Raw genomic sequence first — 15,177 nt, 5'->3', positions numbered from 1 at the left:
AAAAATCTCACTATCTATTAGGTATTACACATAATATGGTTTAATTTTGTTTTAAACTAATAATATAGACATTCATTGACAATAATATCAAGTATTTTATTGGGATAATTTATAATATGTTGTCATTTAAGTCTTAAAAGTTATAAGAAATAACATAATTTTAAAAATGTATAAAATATAAATAATAATTATGTACTACTATATATTTATATAATTTTGATTGAAAAGTTCTTCAGGTAAATCATGTTTTAAAGGATAACTTTTCTGAGTTCCTTGAAATTGAACTGTCCTAGTAGCTATAATACATGCTCTTCTAATTTGTTCATATAAACTCAAATTTGGTGTATGAACAATGAAATAAGCCAGAGATCCCAAAAACGCATCACCAGCGCCCTGAAATAAAATACAAAAATGTTTCAATAGAATTTAATGATTAACAAAATTGTACTTTATTAATATTACTTACAGAGGTATCAATAGGATTTTCTATTTTTGGCACTTTAACCCACTGTGGTTCTCGTTCATCTTTAGATGCAAATACGGCACCTAGAGATCCTAATGTAATTATTACAATTTTACATCCTTGTTTTAAAAGTAATGATAAAACCTCATTGGCTGTTTCAATACTATTAATTTTCTTTATACAATTTGTATAAACTTCTGCCTCAGATTCGTTAACACAAAATATATCAGCTAATTTAAGTATATTCTGATAAGAATTTGTATAAGCTGGAGCACCATTTACAATTTTACAACCTAAAAAAAATAATTAGAATAGTTAAATTCTCCAATATAAAATTAATTCTATAATTGAACAAAGTCCTAATATTTATTAGTTATTATAAGTTAATAAGAATTAATTTATATATTTTATGTTAATATTACAACAGTTTAAAATGTATAGACTCCAGCAAACTAGAATTGTAAAATAAATTGAAAAATTAAAATTAAAAATATGAGAATGCATGATATATCTACATAGTACATATTATGTTGATAATATAAATATAGTATAAGTAATTCAAAGTAATTAACTCACCAATATGTAACATAAGTAGGTAAAATGGTGGGTTAAATGAAAATAGTTAATAAATTCTACATTTATTGTACGGATTAAGGTTAAAATATTTATTTAAATGATAATAGTTTATCATAATATTTTCTTAATACAGTTTAAATTTTTTTAAATAATAATAAAAGACATAAGATGCCTATACTTTATATAACAAGTAACAACTATGTTATGTAATACAGCGATGCTATTAATATTATGTATGGTGATTATTATTAATACTATTTCATATTTTAATTCTTACAATAACTAGACTATGATTATTTATGTTGTTACCTATTTAAATTTAATTTTGCTATTTTGTGAACATTATTTTTAAATATATTTAAAACTATTTGTTTTTATACTATTAATTGCAATATAATTTTGTGTTAAAAAAAATGACTAATATACATGTAAATTTAGTATGGAAAGAACTTGAAATCATTGATATACAAAATAATTATAATACCTACAAACTAATTAACATATTTAAGACCTTCCAAAAATGAATACAAATATAATGTACATAAAAATAAGATGACCAAACATCCCAATTTTTAAATATGTGTTTGCTAAATTTTGTGATCAAATGGGGACTGTAAAAAGTACAAACTTTCACTAAACATCTTTTCAACAACTGATTATTTTGTTGTAATATCTAAATTATAAATATTGGTATGTACTTAAGTATGATTTACATTTACTGTTGGCTGTAGAAAGCTTATTAAGTATGTACTCTGTTGTTTCCAATGGTGTTTCAAATTGAAATAGTACAACACTAGTCTCCTTGAGTAATAAATCATATGCTTTATCCACATCCTCTTTTTGTAATGTGCTGTTAGCTCCAGCTACTATAATGATATAATTCTCTCCTGAAATATAAATAAATTATAGTGAATTTTATAGATAGTAATTATTATATTATCAGATAACTACTATGGACTTTTGAGTATTTTAATGTTCCTATAATAAACATTTAATATTTTTACCGTTATCAGTAACATTTATTTGTGCTACTCCTGTATCAACTGATTTTTTTGTTATAAATTGAGTGTCTACTCCCCATCGTTCAAAATTACTTATAATATCTCTACCAAAAATGTCTGATCCAACCTATAACATACAAATTAAAAATTGCGATTGAAATTAAATAAATTAAATAATATAATGCAGGATTTGTTAATGTATTATGACATCTTACACAACCAATAAATACAGTATCAGCTCCAAGTTTCTGTGCAGCAATACATTGATTTGCTCCCTTACCACCAAAGTCTAAAGTAAATTTTTTTCCATGTATAGTCTGTCCAAGGTTAGGCAATTTTGATGTATAACTGTAAACAAATAAAAAGTTTGGAAAAATAAAAATAGTTAATCATTTAATGTTTTGATAAACTAATGTTATTATATTTAGATCACGGACTAAGATATATCTTAATCCGTGATTTTTGTTGTTTTGAATATAATGTTTGTTATGTTATGAGAAAATAAGTGATATAAGTACAACATTTTAATACCTAATTAATAATTTTTTATGGTGCCATTAGTAAATTTAATTAAATTATTTTCAATGAGTAATTGATATTTATATTAAAGTAAATTATTTTATTAAGAATATAAAGGTAGAATAATTTAATTTTTGCCAGAAACATTACATTTATTTTATTATTAATGTTTAATTATCATTTATTATAGTGCTAAATATTTATATGATTTATAATTGCTATTAACTTTTGAGTCAATACCACCTTACCATAGAGTTGTATGAATAGGTTTGTGGTATAAATAGGCAATAACTCAAAACTAAATGTTTTCAAAACACCACTGTATATATAAAATATAATAATGTACATACAATTTTAAAGTCTCCGAGAATAATATTTTTGAATTGCATCAAAATAATTAAAATTGTTATCCTTTGTCCAAATTTGGACTTCAAATGATTTTTAAAAATTTGAGCCGATGTATCATAATTTTTTTGGAAGTTCTTCAATGATAACTTAAGAGGAACCTCATACTAAATTTTCAAGCTTTTTACTAAGCAAAAAAATGTTTAACGGTAGGTAGTTTTTAGTCATTTATTTTCCTGATTATTTTGATAAGTACCTTTCTGGGTATTTTCAATATTGACCTCCTAAAAGTACCAACTAGATCCAATTTGCTACAAGAAACTACATTTAAAGTTGAGATTCTAAAATTGTACCTATGAAAAATATTTTAAAACACTATAGTTAATACAGATAGGTTACTACATAGTTCATGATGCAGTGGCGTAGACTCGTAGACATGATTTCTGAAAGGGGGGATCAAAAAAAAGAAAACGACATAGCTAAATAGGAGGGGAAAATTGGAAAATCCACCACCCTCTCAAAACTTTTTACTAAGGTAATAAGATGCCAATGGGGGGAACTGACCCCCACATCCTACTCTTGTCTATGCTACTGACATGATGTGGTACCTAACGCTGTTCATCGAGAGATCGCTCCGCGCACCGATCAAAACTGCCATAGAGGAACTGGTTTAGATACCAAGTGATACGGGAGGATGCACAGAACCGGTGGTTTCTTTTGCTGAACAGAGTATAGTACTTACTGCTATTTGTATCAATTATCATTTTACATTCTACAAAAGAAATAACAGTTAATAACTGTAACTTTATTAATGATCCAATATTAATTAATACTTAAATTAAATATTTTTAAACCTATGTATTATTATATGCATTAGATTAGCCATCTACATACATTACAATTAGGTATTTGATAAATTATTTACTAGTAATTAATAACTATGTGGTAGACGGTAGTTACAAAATAATTTAAAATATACATGTATAACTAAAATACATTTACATACTTACAAGAACATATCAGTATTACATGAACCAATAACAACAATCTTGGACATTTTATTTGTTATGAAATTACCTATAATCTATTAAAATTCAAAATTATAGAAAACTGATGTAGGTATAAGCAAATAGTGGTTTAATTCTACTTATGAGTTCTGATATAAGTATTTTGAGAATAAGTCCACAATTATTTATACTTTTGTACAATAATAATTACCTAATTAATATTTACCAACAGCTTGCTGAAGAATTACAAATATTAGGCACTAGTTAGGACGTCGGGTAGTAGGTACTAATTAGTTAATAGTTTAATAGTTAGGTCGAGTGGTCTGTGATTAGGTGATAAAATGATAATCATAGTATCATAGTATATTATATAATTTATTAAAGTGAAACGTATTATTTTATAAATTCTACTATTAATCTGACTATAGTGACTATTATAAATAATAAAAGTTAATGTATTGTACATCTCAATATTACTACTATTCTAGTAATCTAGCCCCAACTGCTCCCTAGGTCCACATGAGTACATGACCATGCCGCTGCATCATGGCCATTATAGATAGTACCACAGAAAATAGATAGTATTATCTACGGCGGGTCGTAGATAATCTAAAAACCTTGGCGCCGGCGTGCACTGTGTGATTGATATCACCATAGAACAATAATACCACGATCCACGAGCGCTTCCCGATTCCCCGCTTCACCATAAATATTTATAAAATATATAAAATAATAATTATTATTATAATACGGAAATGTTGGTGTTTTCGCTAGTGGAAGTGGGTACCCACTTTAATCTCTTTTCTATGTGGCCATATGGGTACCGTTTGCACTTAGTAGTACAGTAGTTGTCACTTGTCGAGTAATTACCTTTGTCATTGTAATAGATGTGTTAAATTTGAATTTAACCATAAATTATTGTTTACTTACGAAAAACGGTTTGTAAACGGACGGTGTGTCAGCCAAGAATAACACTACTTGAATAAATAATTAAAAAAAAAAATAATAACAAGAATCGAAATCACTCATGGCTATAAAATATATAATTAACTTTACTATCCAGTAAACTTTTTTTTTTTGTTAAAGCCTAAAGTAGAAAAACGTATGATTAACGAGGAATCTTCTATTCAATTTTCAAACATTAGCTATATAAAAAAAAAAATTTAATGAATTTCTAACTGAAAAATGGTCACACTTCACGATCTTGATGTATTTCGTCAACATTAAAAACTGAATTTTAACTTACCCATTCATAACTTATGCGGAACTTTGTACCATAATTTCAAGGTTTTTGAAAGAGCGAAATATTATAATATTAATTAAATAATTAATAATATTTTAAAAAATTTTAAAAAATCTAAAACTTCTCAAAATAACTAGAGCAAAATAGCTCAAAAGTTAAAATATTTTGATAATTATATAATTTATGGAAAATATTCATATTGACATTTGCCAAAAATTTCAAACATTTAGTATCTACGGTTATACCAAAAAAAGAAAACTTTTAGAAATACCTAGTCATAATTTCCTAAATGGGCTAAATGTCAATATTTCTGGTAACATATATTATAAATTATTATATAATATGGTGCCATATGGTCATCATGATTTAAGATTCATTAAAGTTTATCTTAAACCATACCTGCCATAAAATAAAATTCATTGATAACCTGAATCACCGCTGTGATATACTGATATCAATGATCAGTCAATCATTTTTATGTGAGTGATATTTTGAACGAATTGCGGAACAAAAATCCCCGACCATAAGAAAAAAAATCTCCAGGCTACAATATTACTCACAACCACATGCAAATGGTTGAACTAATATTTTTTAAACATTAATTAGTATCTATAATTATTACATTATTACCTAATATTTGATTACAAATATACGTATATCATATTATATGGTACTTTATTAATCATTCAAAAAATTAATATATATAATATTATAGATAATTTTCGAAAAATTAACCTTGTAATTTAAAACAAAATATAGGTAGGTAATATTTTTGAATGGTATAATATATAGTTTAATATTATAAAATATAAAATACGTATTTGTAATTAAATATTAATAATGTGGTAATAATTTTAGACGCTAATTAACGTTTAAAAACTATTTGATCAACCATTTGCATGTGGTTGTGAGTAATATTGTAGTCTGGGGGTTTTTTTTCCGGAGATTTTTATTCCGATTACTACTCTGAACCACGTGTGATTTTCCATTGTTCTAAATTGTAACAGATTGTAAATTGTATTATATGAAAAAGGTGGGCAAGTGGGTGTCGCTCTGCTGTTACAAGTGGGTCACTGTAATGGATTATGTTTAATTTGAATTCAATATTTCAATGGTATAATATCATTGTATATTATTAATACGTATAATGTCATGTACAAAACTATCAAATTAATTGAAAATTAAACACAATAAAGGCATTTATAAGTGAAAAAGGCAAAAGGCAAAAAAAGCAACAAAAGAATGTGGGAAAGTGGGTGTTGCTCTGCTGTACAGTAGGTTACAAGTAGGCCACTGCAATGGATTGTGTTTAATTTGAATTCAATGGTATAATATCATTGTATAAGTAAAACGATTCTGAGTGAAGACGGTCAATCAGTCTATGATATTACTAAATACCTACCTATATTTGATTATATTATTATTGCGAATAAAGTAATTGACATATTACTATAACCTATTTACGTGGAACCCTGCATGTTTTAAATTTTTAATCCTTAGCCATAAAAATTGAACATTTTATACATTTTTAATTTCCAAATAATTTTTAAATTTTAGATTAAATAAATTTTGTCAACATTTTAACTTTAAATGCTTCTAAAAAATATGCCCATATGCATTTTTAATATTTTTCAAACGCCATGGTGACAAATATATTAGGAGCCTTGCATTAAATTTTCAAGCTTTTTTAGCCAATAACTAAAATTTTATTGACATTCATAGGGAAAAAAACTAAAAAAAACAGTTAAAAACAAATCAAAATATTTTGAAAATTTTATCAAGTATAGAAAATGCTAATTAAAACAACCAGTAAAAATGTCATGTATCCGCTGCCATTTGTTTTAGAGTTACACCAAAAACCAAAATCGATTTTGTTGAAAACCGATTTTACGTAAAAATTCCCGTGTTTCTTAATTTTTTTATTTTTCCCGGCGCTTGTGAAAACTACTGGGAACAGTGAGAACTTTAAATTTTTCCCTCTCAAAAGTACCAACTATATTCACTTTCCCAACGGAAAAGATACTGAAGTTGAAAATCGAAACATTATTTCGACTACTTCGGTACACAGATGCAATTATCGAATCAATAATTTGAATTCAATGATATAATATTATCATTGTATAAGAAAAACCATTCTGAGCTAAAACGGTCAGCAGTGGCGCAAATAGGGGGAGGGCTTAGCCCCCTCAAAACCACTCAAAGCTCCCTCAAAATATAATAGTATACCATACTTAAAAGTATGTACCTACCTATAAATTATAATTTTTAAAAAAATTTGTTGGGGCTTGAGCCCCCCCCCCTAAATATTTTTTCCTATTTCCGCCACTGACGTCAGCCTGTGATATTACTAAGTATATTTGATGATATTACGCTTTTTTACCCAACAAATAAAATTTTTTTGATATTTATAGAAAAAAAAACTAAAAAAATTGAAAATTGACAATGTCCGTAAACAGCTGTACCTATACAATCAATTGTTGTATCAGATGTTGTATCAAATGTTGTATAAATACGAGTATAAATATGAATTTCAAACGCTTATAAAAATTTAATTTGACTTTCTTGTAGACAATTTTTTTTTGAAAAAGGTAGACAAACTTATGAGGAAGCTTCTATTACATTTAAAAAACTTAGATTTAAAAAGAAAATTTTTCATGAATTTCCAACTCAAAATAATTTGTAAATTTTCGTCATTTTTACGTATTGTGACAAAAATAAAAAAAAACACATATCATTGTAAAATTAATACATTCATCGCTCTGCTCAGAATTTAAAAATAAATCCATAAAAATGTTTCCATTTAAATCTAAAATTTTAAAATTGAATACAAGATTCCTCACTAGTTTTACTACCATTAAAAACAATTATCATAAGTAGTTTATATACTAACCAAAAAAATCTGGAATAAATATATAGGTACAAACAAATATTTTGTATAGATATTTTAAGTACATATTTAGACAAAATTCGATATTTGAACGGATATTTAAAGATTTTGATTATTTTGTTGTGATGTAAAATTATTATTTGTGAATAGGTACTTAAAATTTTTAAAATATATTAGTATGTATTGTATATACACACAATGTCACAATCAAATTTTCAAATACAATATTTTAGGCAAAAATTAATTCAACTTACTGTATTTTTAATAATAAAATAAATTAATTTAATAACAATCAATTATATACCATACAATATGTAATATGTTTAGTAATATTATATAGGCAGATAGGCGGACGACCGTCATCGCTCAGAATATAGTATACATACTATTATAATATGAACCAACAATATTAATGTGTTAACTGTTAGGCATACTGAATGATACATTTATAGTATCATTGGTACGTGCCGTACGTATAATATTATATATTTATTCCTATTGTCTAATATTTTCAAATATTTTCATAAATACCTATCTAAATTATAGATGTATATTTTTGATCAACTGAACTACTTGATTCAAATTCACAAGCAATTATTAAATTGTTAAATATTCAAAATGGTACAGTTTCAACAAAAAATAAAAAAATAAATTTGAGAAAGGCTAAAAAATAGGTATAAGTTAGGAAATAACAAAAGAATCAGAATTCAAATGTTTTTTATAAAATGTATAATTTTTGTGTCAGAATTTTTAACCATTTTTATTATGTTTTACCTTATACCTACTTATTTTTTTTTTAAATTTTTATTGTTTCAAGTAAGTACTTAGTTCAGTTGATCAAACATATATATATTTACAATCTGTTATATTTATGAAAATAAAAACTATTTTATATTTTTTATATTTTATTTAAACAAAAGATGTCATATTAAATAATAAATAATATTATATTATTCAATTGAATATTTTTAGTCAATAATTGACTTTAAAAAAAATAGGGGGGAAATGTCCGCATCAAAAATATAATGGTGGGGGGGGGGGTTGGAGTGGTAATTTCCTAACCGAAAACAGTCGAGAGGGAAATGTCCGGGGGAAAAATGTCCATTTACCGTATTTAGTAGGTATATACTTTACTGTGTGTCTAATACCAAATATATTCGTATATTACTCTATTGTCTATTTGTATTACTAATAAGTAATAAATTAATACTTTTTGTGAGTACCCACAACCTACAACTTACTAAGTAGTAGGTACCTATTGCCTCTTGCCTATTATACACACTTATAATAAACAATAATTTAGTTTGGTACCCCTATATACCTAAATATTATTATACGGTAATCGGAATAAAAATCCTCAGGAAAAAAAATCCCCAGACTACAATATTACTCACAACTACAATGTCATGCAAATGGTTGTAAAAAATATTTTTTAAACGTTAATTAGTATCTATAATTACCATATCATAATTATTTAATTACAAATACGTTTATTATATTATATTATACTATATTATATGTATATCATATAATAGAATATTAATGATAATATAAATAGTACCTATTTTGTTTTAAATTACGATAGTCGATAATATATTATGTGTCATTCAACTTTACGACAACAATTTTCAAATTATAATATTGTAGTTTAATATTTTAGAAAATTATTTATAATATTATATTTATATATATATAGGTAGGTTACTTACTGCCTATTGTTCTAATCAATCATATATTTTTTAAGTGCATAAAACAGACGTTCAGTACAACAGGTATTATTTAATTAGTGTAACTATAGGTACTTAAAAAGTTAAAATGTAAAATTAGGTATTATTTTATTATAATGCTTTATATGGTGGCCTGTGAGTAAGGTAAATTGCAATTTGCAGCTAACAGTAAACTGTGCCCAAATACTAGGAGCACATGAAGTCCGGTGAATTATTACTGGGGCCGCAATTCACATTTGCCTAAAAGGTTATCGGACCTGAATTCACAAGTCTCCGATGTCGTAAACTAACTGGCCCGCCACTCACCCAAAGCCATACGAAAAAGATTGTGAGAATCAAAGCGAAAATGCTCTGTCAGCCTATACTTCCAAGTACCTATTTTATGATATGTACGACTGTTACGACTGTACGCCCTACGAGTATTTATAATGCTATTAAAGTAATTCATTATTAGTTATCAGTATTATTATTAGTTTTATTAGAATCTTTATTGCCTACCTAATAAAGTAATATACGGTTTGTATTATACAGTAGGTAGGTAGAATTATTTTTTCCAGGAATATTGAATTTGAAAATGTAATTGTGTGTCCTTATAGGCTATAATGCTATAATATAATATATATACCTACCTATAAAATATAATAAATAATAATATACCTACCTATGTTAAAAATTATAAATTTCAAGTTTCCATGAATAATATTTTTGATTTACAACAAAATAACTAAAATCATTATTTGTCGTTTAATAGGTAAGTTTTTAATTGTGTCCTAATTTGAACTTCATATGTTTATAAAGAAAAATATGTGGCTTGAAATTAAATGAAGGGTACAGTGCAACCGGTGGAGAACGATTCCGCAAATTTCATAAGTACATACACGATTCCGCATAATTTTAAATGCAACGTTACCGTCCCGAAAACAAAATATATATTATTGTAACATAATATTATATTACAAATCATTTTGCAAGGCTGGGAAAGTTAACGATTTTTTTTAAATCGTTAAGTTAAGTTATTTTTAAAATAATTAAGTTAAGTTAAGTTTAAAGTTACTTGTATATTTGTCGTTGACTCGTTAAGTTAAAAGGTAACTTTGAAAAAAGTACCTAAGTAGTTAATTAATTTAACGTTTTAACTTTTAACTTAATTTTAAGGTCCAGCCTTGTCATTTTGTGCTTTTAAAAATAAAAATAATATATATTTATATGTTATATACCTACTAACAAATTTTTGGATTTGTATAATTAATATCTGATCATTTTTTTTATATTTAATGAATTTTTCAAATTATTATTTTAATTTTGATAACTTTCATATTATTATAATTTTTATATACACACATCATATGTATGATATGAATAGTGAACCAAATATATTTTTTACCTTGCATTTAAAATTATGCGGAATCGTGTATGTATATCAATGACTATTAAAATGAACACGATTCCGTAGATTCGAGATAAGTTCACTTTTCAGAATTGTTCAGGGTTTTAAAACCTATACCTACTAACATAATATATTATTATTTGTTAGATAGGTAGACTAACCGGTGAATTATCATTTATAAATACAATGTATATAAAATCCAAGCTTAGTTTTATATTATATTTTATAATTTGTTATTGTTAATTATTGGACCTTCCCCTTTCACCACTGTATTAGCACCAAAATCCTAAATGGCTAAATATGTATTTATACGACCCTTATTGCAGGATTACTAGTTAGTAGTTATTTTAAAATTGATTTGATTTCAGTAGGTAGGTATGTAATTATGAAGAACCTTGTATTAATTTTTCAAGCCTTTGATTAGGTTAGATTTAAAATTAAAAAATTGAATATTTCATACATTTTTAACAACAAAATAATTTGCAAAATGTCTTGATGTTGATGATGAATTTTGTCAACTTTTAAACTTTATATTCTGAATAAAAAAAACTGTGACACCGTCAAAGTTTAAGCATAAAGCAATTTTACCACCCCAAAAAGTGATGACAGACACATGCACACACACACAAACTTCAAAGATACCTACGTCAAATAAATGTCATTGTAAAATCAATACATTCAATACTCCGCTCTAGAACCTAATAAATTACTAATATCAATATTAACACAGTGGCGTATTAAGTATTTTTTGTAGGGGGCCGGGCGGATGACAAGAATTTTAGTTTACAGATTACGATTTAACAATTATAATATAATAATAGACATGTATTTAAAGAGCCATGGGGGCGAATTTGTCCCCATATCTGGCCCCGTAAATACACCCCTGTATTAACATGTATACTGTATGAATCCCGGTAAAAAATCCCCAACCCCAGGAAAAAAAATCCCCAGACTGGCCAGACTACAATATTACTAACAACCATAGATATATACAACAACTAGATAGCCGTCTTAATACTACAGTTGTGACCAATATGTTGAAATCGGCCGCCATCTATAAAGCAGGCAATGTTTACATTTATTTTACATTTATTTATATACATATATACTATGATAATATTATTTTGTAAACATTGCCTGCTTTGTAAATTGCGGCCGACTTCCATGTCAAGAAGGAGACGGCCATCTAGTTTGTTGCATGACAAAATTTTGTCATGGTTTGTTGTATATATCTATGCTCACAACACAACCACATGCAAATGGTTGAACAAATATTTTTTAGACGTTAATAATTAGTATCTATAATTAATATTTAATTACAAATACCGAAATACGTATATTATATTATATTATAATTTATATTGTTAAAAAAAATTATATATTATAATTTATAAATAATATTTTGTTTTCAATTACGATAATATAGTACGTGTAATTCAAATTAACTAACTTAACAACTTCACAAATAGGTATAGCTAAATAGTAGGTATATACAAATATTTCGAATGATCGATACGTCAAATAACAGTTAAAAACATACTATACAAAAATATTATTCAAAATATAGATAATAATAATAATATAAATAAATAACTATAAATAATTTTCGAACAATTAACAATGAAATTTTATATTACTATAATAATACACATTATATGTTGGTATAATTCTGTAAAAATTAAATCCTCGAAATAAAATATTATGTTTTCAAAACTTAAAATGTTATATGTGATTGTTCTGTGTCACCTACTCACAGTAAAAAATAACATATACAAATATTTAGTAGGTACCTATACAACAATATTATATGAAATATAGTTGGTAATTATAATATTAATTATAGATACTAATTAGTAATTAACGTTTAAAAAATATTTATTCAACCATTTGCATGTGGTTGTGAGTACTATTGTAGTCTGGGGATTTTTTTTCCTGGTTTGTTAGTCAGGGGATTTTTTTTCCAATTATCATACTGTATACTGTATACCTACCTAATATATATATATATGAATGTATAGTAAAATATCCTTAGAAATGTAGCCATACCTATAGGTAGGCTGACCGACGACAGACTATCTCCGCTTGGAATCGTATGTCGAGTGCAATTATTTGTCATAAATTCAAATATTTAACACATATATTACAGACTACAGTATTATACTATTACAGTGGCCTACTCGGGTAGGTACTAAATTACAAGGCACACTCTACACTTACCTTCCTAGTGCCTATCTGAAACGGCTATAGACCCTCCGAACATTTTTAAATATAGGTACTTAGTTTTTTTTTAAACACTAATTTTACAGTTATTGTGTTTTTTTATTTGTAATATAATGTGTACCTATAACTAATTAGCTCACTCCAAAAAAAAAATACGGCCACTGACCCACTGCTACTTACTATTATATTGCAGAGCCATTTCTTCGGTTTTTTTTACTATGAATATTATTGGAATTCAGAACTATATGGTTTAATTAGGTACCTTTGTTTGTTTTTAAGAAAATATATACTATTTACATTATGAAAGGTACTGGACTGACAGGGTTGGTTAAAGGGTAGTCCATTATTGTCACTATTATTCAAAATTACGTATACTGGCTTGACTATAGTTTGTAGGTTACCTATTTTATCTACCTTCTATAAATTAATAGGTTTGATAGATTGAAAGTTAAACTATCTGTTTATGATTTTTTCTAAGTTTCATGTTGCACTTTTAGATAAGAAATTGAACACTAGGTAGGTAGGTACCTCATGGCTGGTACCTAATATAATATACTAATATAGTAGGTTTATTAGTTAGGTACCCACTCCAAAACTAAATTTCACACTTTATGTATAAATGGTTAATGTGTTATTTTTAAAGTTATTTGCAGCCTGCAAATATTGAAATACATGTTCAGAATCCAGTAGGGATCTCAGGATTCTTCGTTTGAGGGGGGGGGGATATATACAAATTAATTGAAAAGTGAGCCATGGGGGGGAGGGGAAATTAAGCGCTAAAAAAGAAGCCATGGGGGGATCTATTCCCTGTACCATCCCTCCACCAACATAACCACACTTCAGAACACCCATTTCAGAATCTACTAACACAGAAAATATAGGTATTGAAATTTTTTTCATACAGTTACGTATTTATAAATTGTCATACATATTATATTTATTTTTTATATTTATAAATTATAGGTTCACAATCATTGCAATATTATGTATACATTTTACATTTTTTTTATCATTTATGGCAATATATATCATTAAATAAAAATAAATAATTAATTGTAATACTTATACAATTTAAGATAAAACTATAGTTATAATTAAAATTAGTTGTCGTATAACAGTATCTTATAATACCTATATGTACTAAAAAATGTTAAATGTTAAATACATTTTTTGTGTTTCATAATATAGAAAACATATTTTCTTAAACTAGGTATATATAAATACAAATATCATTAATTTAAACTTATTTAAAGCTAATTTATTTCTTATAATATATTAATTGGCTCTACAATTCTATCTTGGCGAGGCAATTTTTAATTTTATAATACTTTTTTGCTTTCATAGAATAATTAATTTATATTTTACCGTAGTATTATATATCAGTATTTAGTATTATACAATTATAAAATTCTGATTAAATATGAACTTTTATAAAATATTACACAATGAAAATTGTTGTAGTAATGTTTTTAATCAATACAGAAAATTAATTGTAATGTATATACCTAAATAAATTACATAATTAGGTAATTATTTAAATGATATGTCCATATTATATTACTTGAACATTATTTTATGTTTTATATAATAAATTTGTTTTGTTGGATTAATCGTAAAAATAAAATAAATAATGATAATTTTATTTGTTGAATCAGTAGGTACTTTGTGTAACAGTATTTATTTTACATTATCGTTAAATTAAGCCGTACAAAAATATATCATAATGCGAGACAATTATTTAAAAATACCCACTATTCTAGATGTATTTAGAATGGTTATACAATGATCGACAAAATTACAAA

General features: G+C 25.9%; 1 protein-coding gene across 3 annotated transcripts; it reads right to left on the bottom strand.

The window, feature by feature from the left end:
• Nucleotides 1–74: 74 nt before the first annotated feature.
• On the bottom strand, nt 75–4,387 carry LOC100169431 (ribokinase-like). Of its 3 annotated transcripts, none has more exons than XM_016807592.2 (7): nt 4,138–4,387; nt 3,915–3,988; nt 2,256–2,388; nt 2,044–2,167; nt 1,753–1,926; nt 467–756; nt 75–393 (listed from the first exon to the last, which is right to left on the bottom strand). In XM_016807592.2, exons 2-7 carry the CDS (start codon nt 3,959–3,961, stop codon nt 199–201), a joined length of 963 nt encoding a protein of 320 aa, XP_016663081.1. In that variant the 5' UTR covers nt 3,962–3,988; nt 4,138–4,387; the 3' UTR covers nt 75–198.
• Between the last annotated feature and the right edge of the window lie 10,790 nt (nt 4,388–15,177).

Source organism: Acyrthosiphon pisum, chromosome A1 (assembly GCF_005508785.2).
Source record: "Acyrthosiphon pisum isolate AL4f chromosome A1, pea_aphid_22Mar2018_4r6ur, whole genome shotgun sequence".
NCBI classification, from domain to species: domain Eukaryota; kingdom Metazoa; phylum Arthropoda; class Insecta; order Hemiptera; family Aphididae; genus Acyrthosiphon; species Acyrthosiphon pisum.
Note: the sequence above shows the minus strand (reverse complement) of the source record. Positions and strands in the feature narration are given on the sequence as shown.

Coding starts and splice junctions, on each gene's coding strand:
- LOC100169431 (XM_029486142.1), bottom strand. CDS start 3,562: ATGGCAGTTTTGATCGGTGCGCGGAGCGATCTCTCGATGAACAGCGTT. Junction 2,389..3,512: donor CTCTCGATGAACAGCGTTAG/GTACCACATCAT, acceptor ATTTGTTTACAG/TTATACATCAAAATTGCCTA. Junction 757..1,752: donor TTCTACAGCCAACAGTAAAT/GTAAATCATACT, acceptor TATTTTTTTTAG/GTTGTAAAATTGTAAATGGT.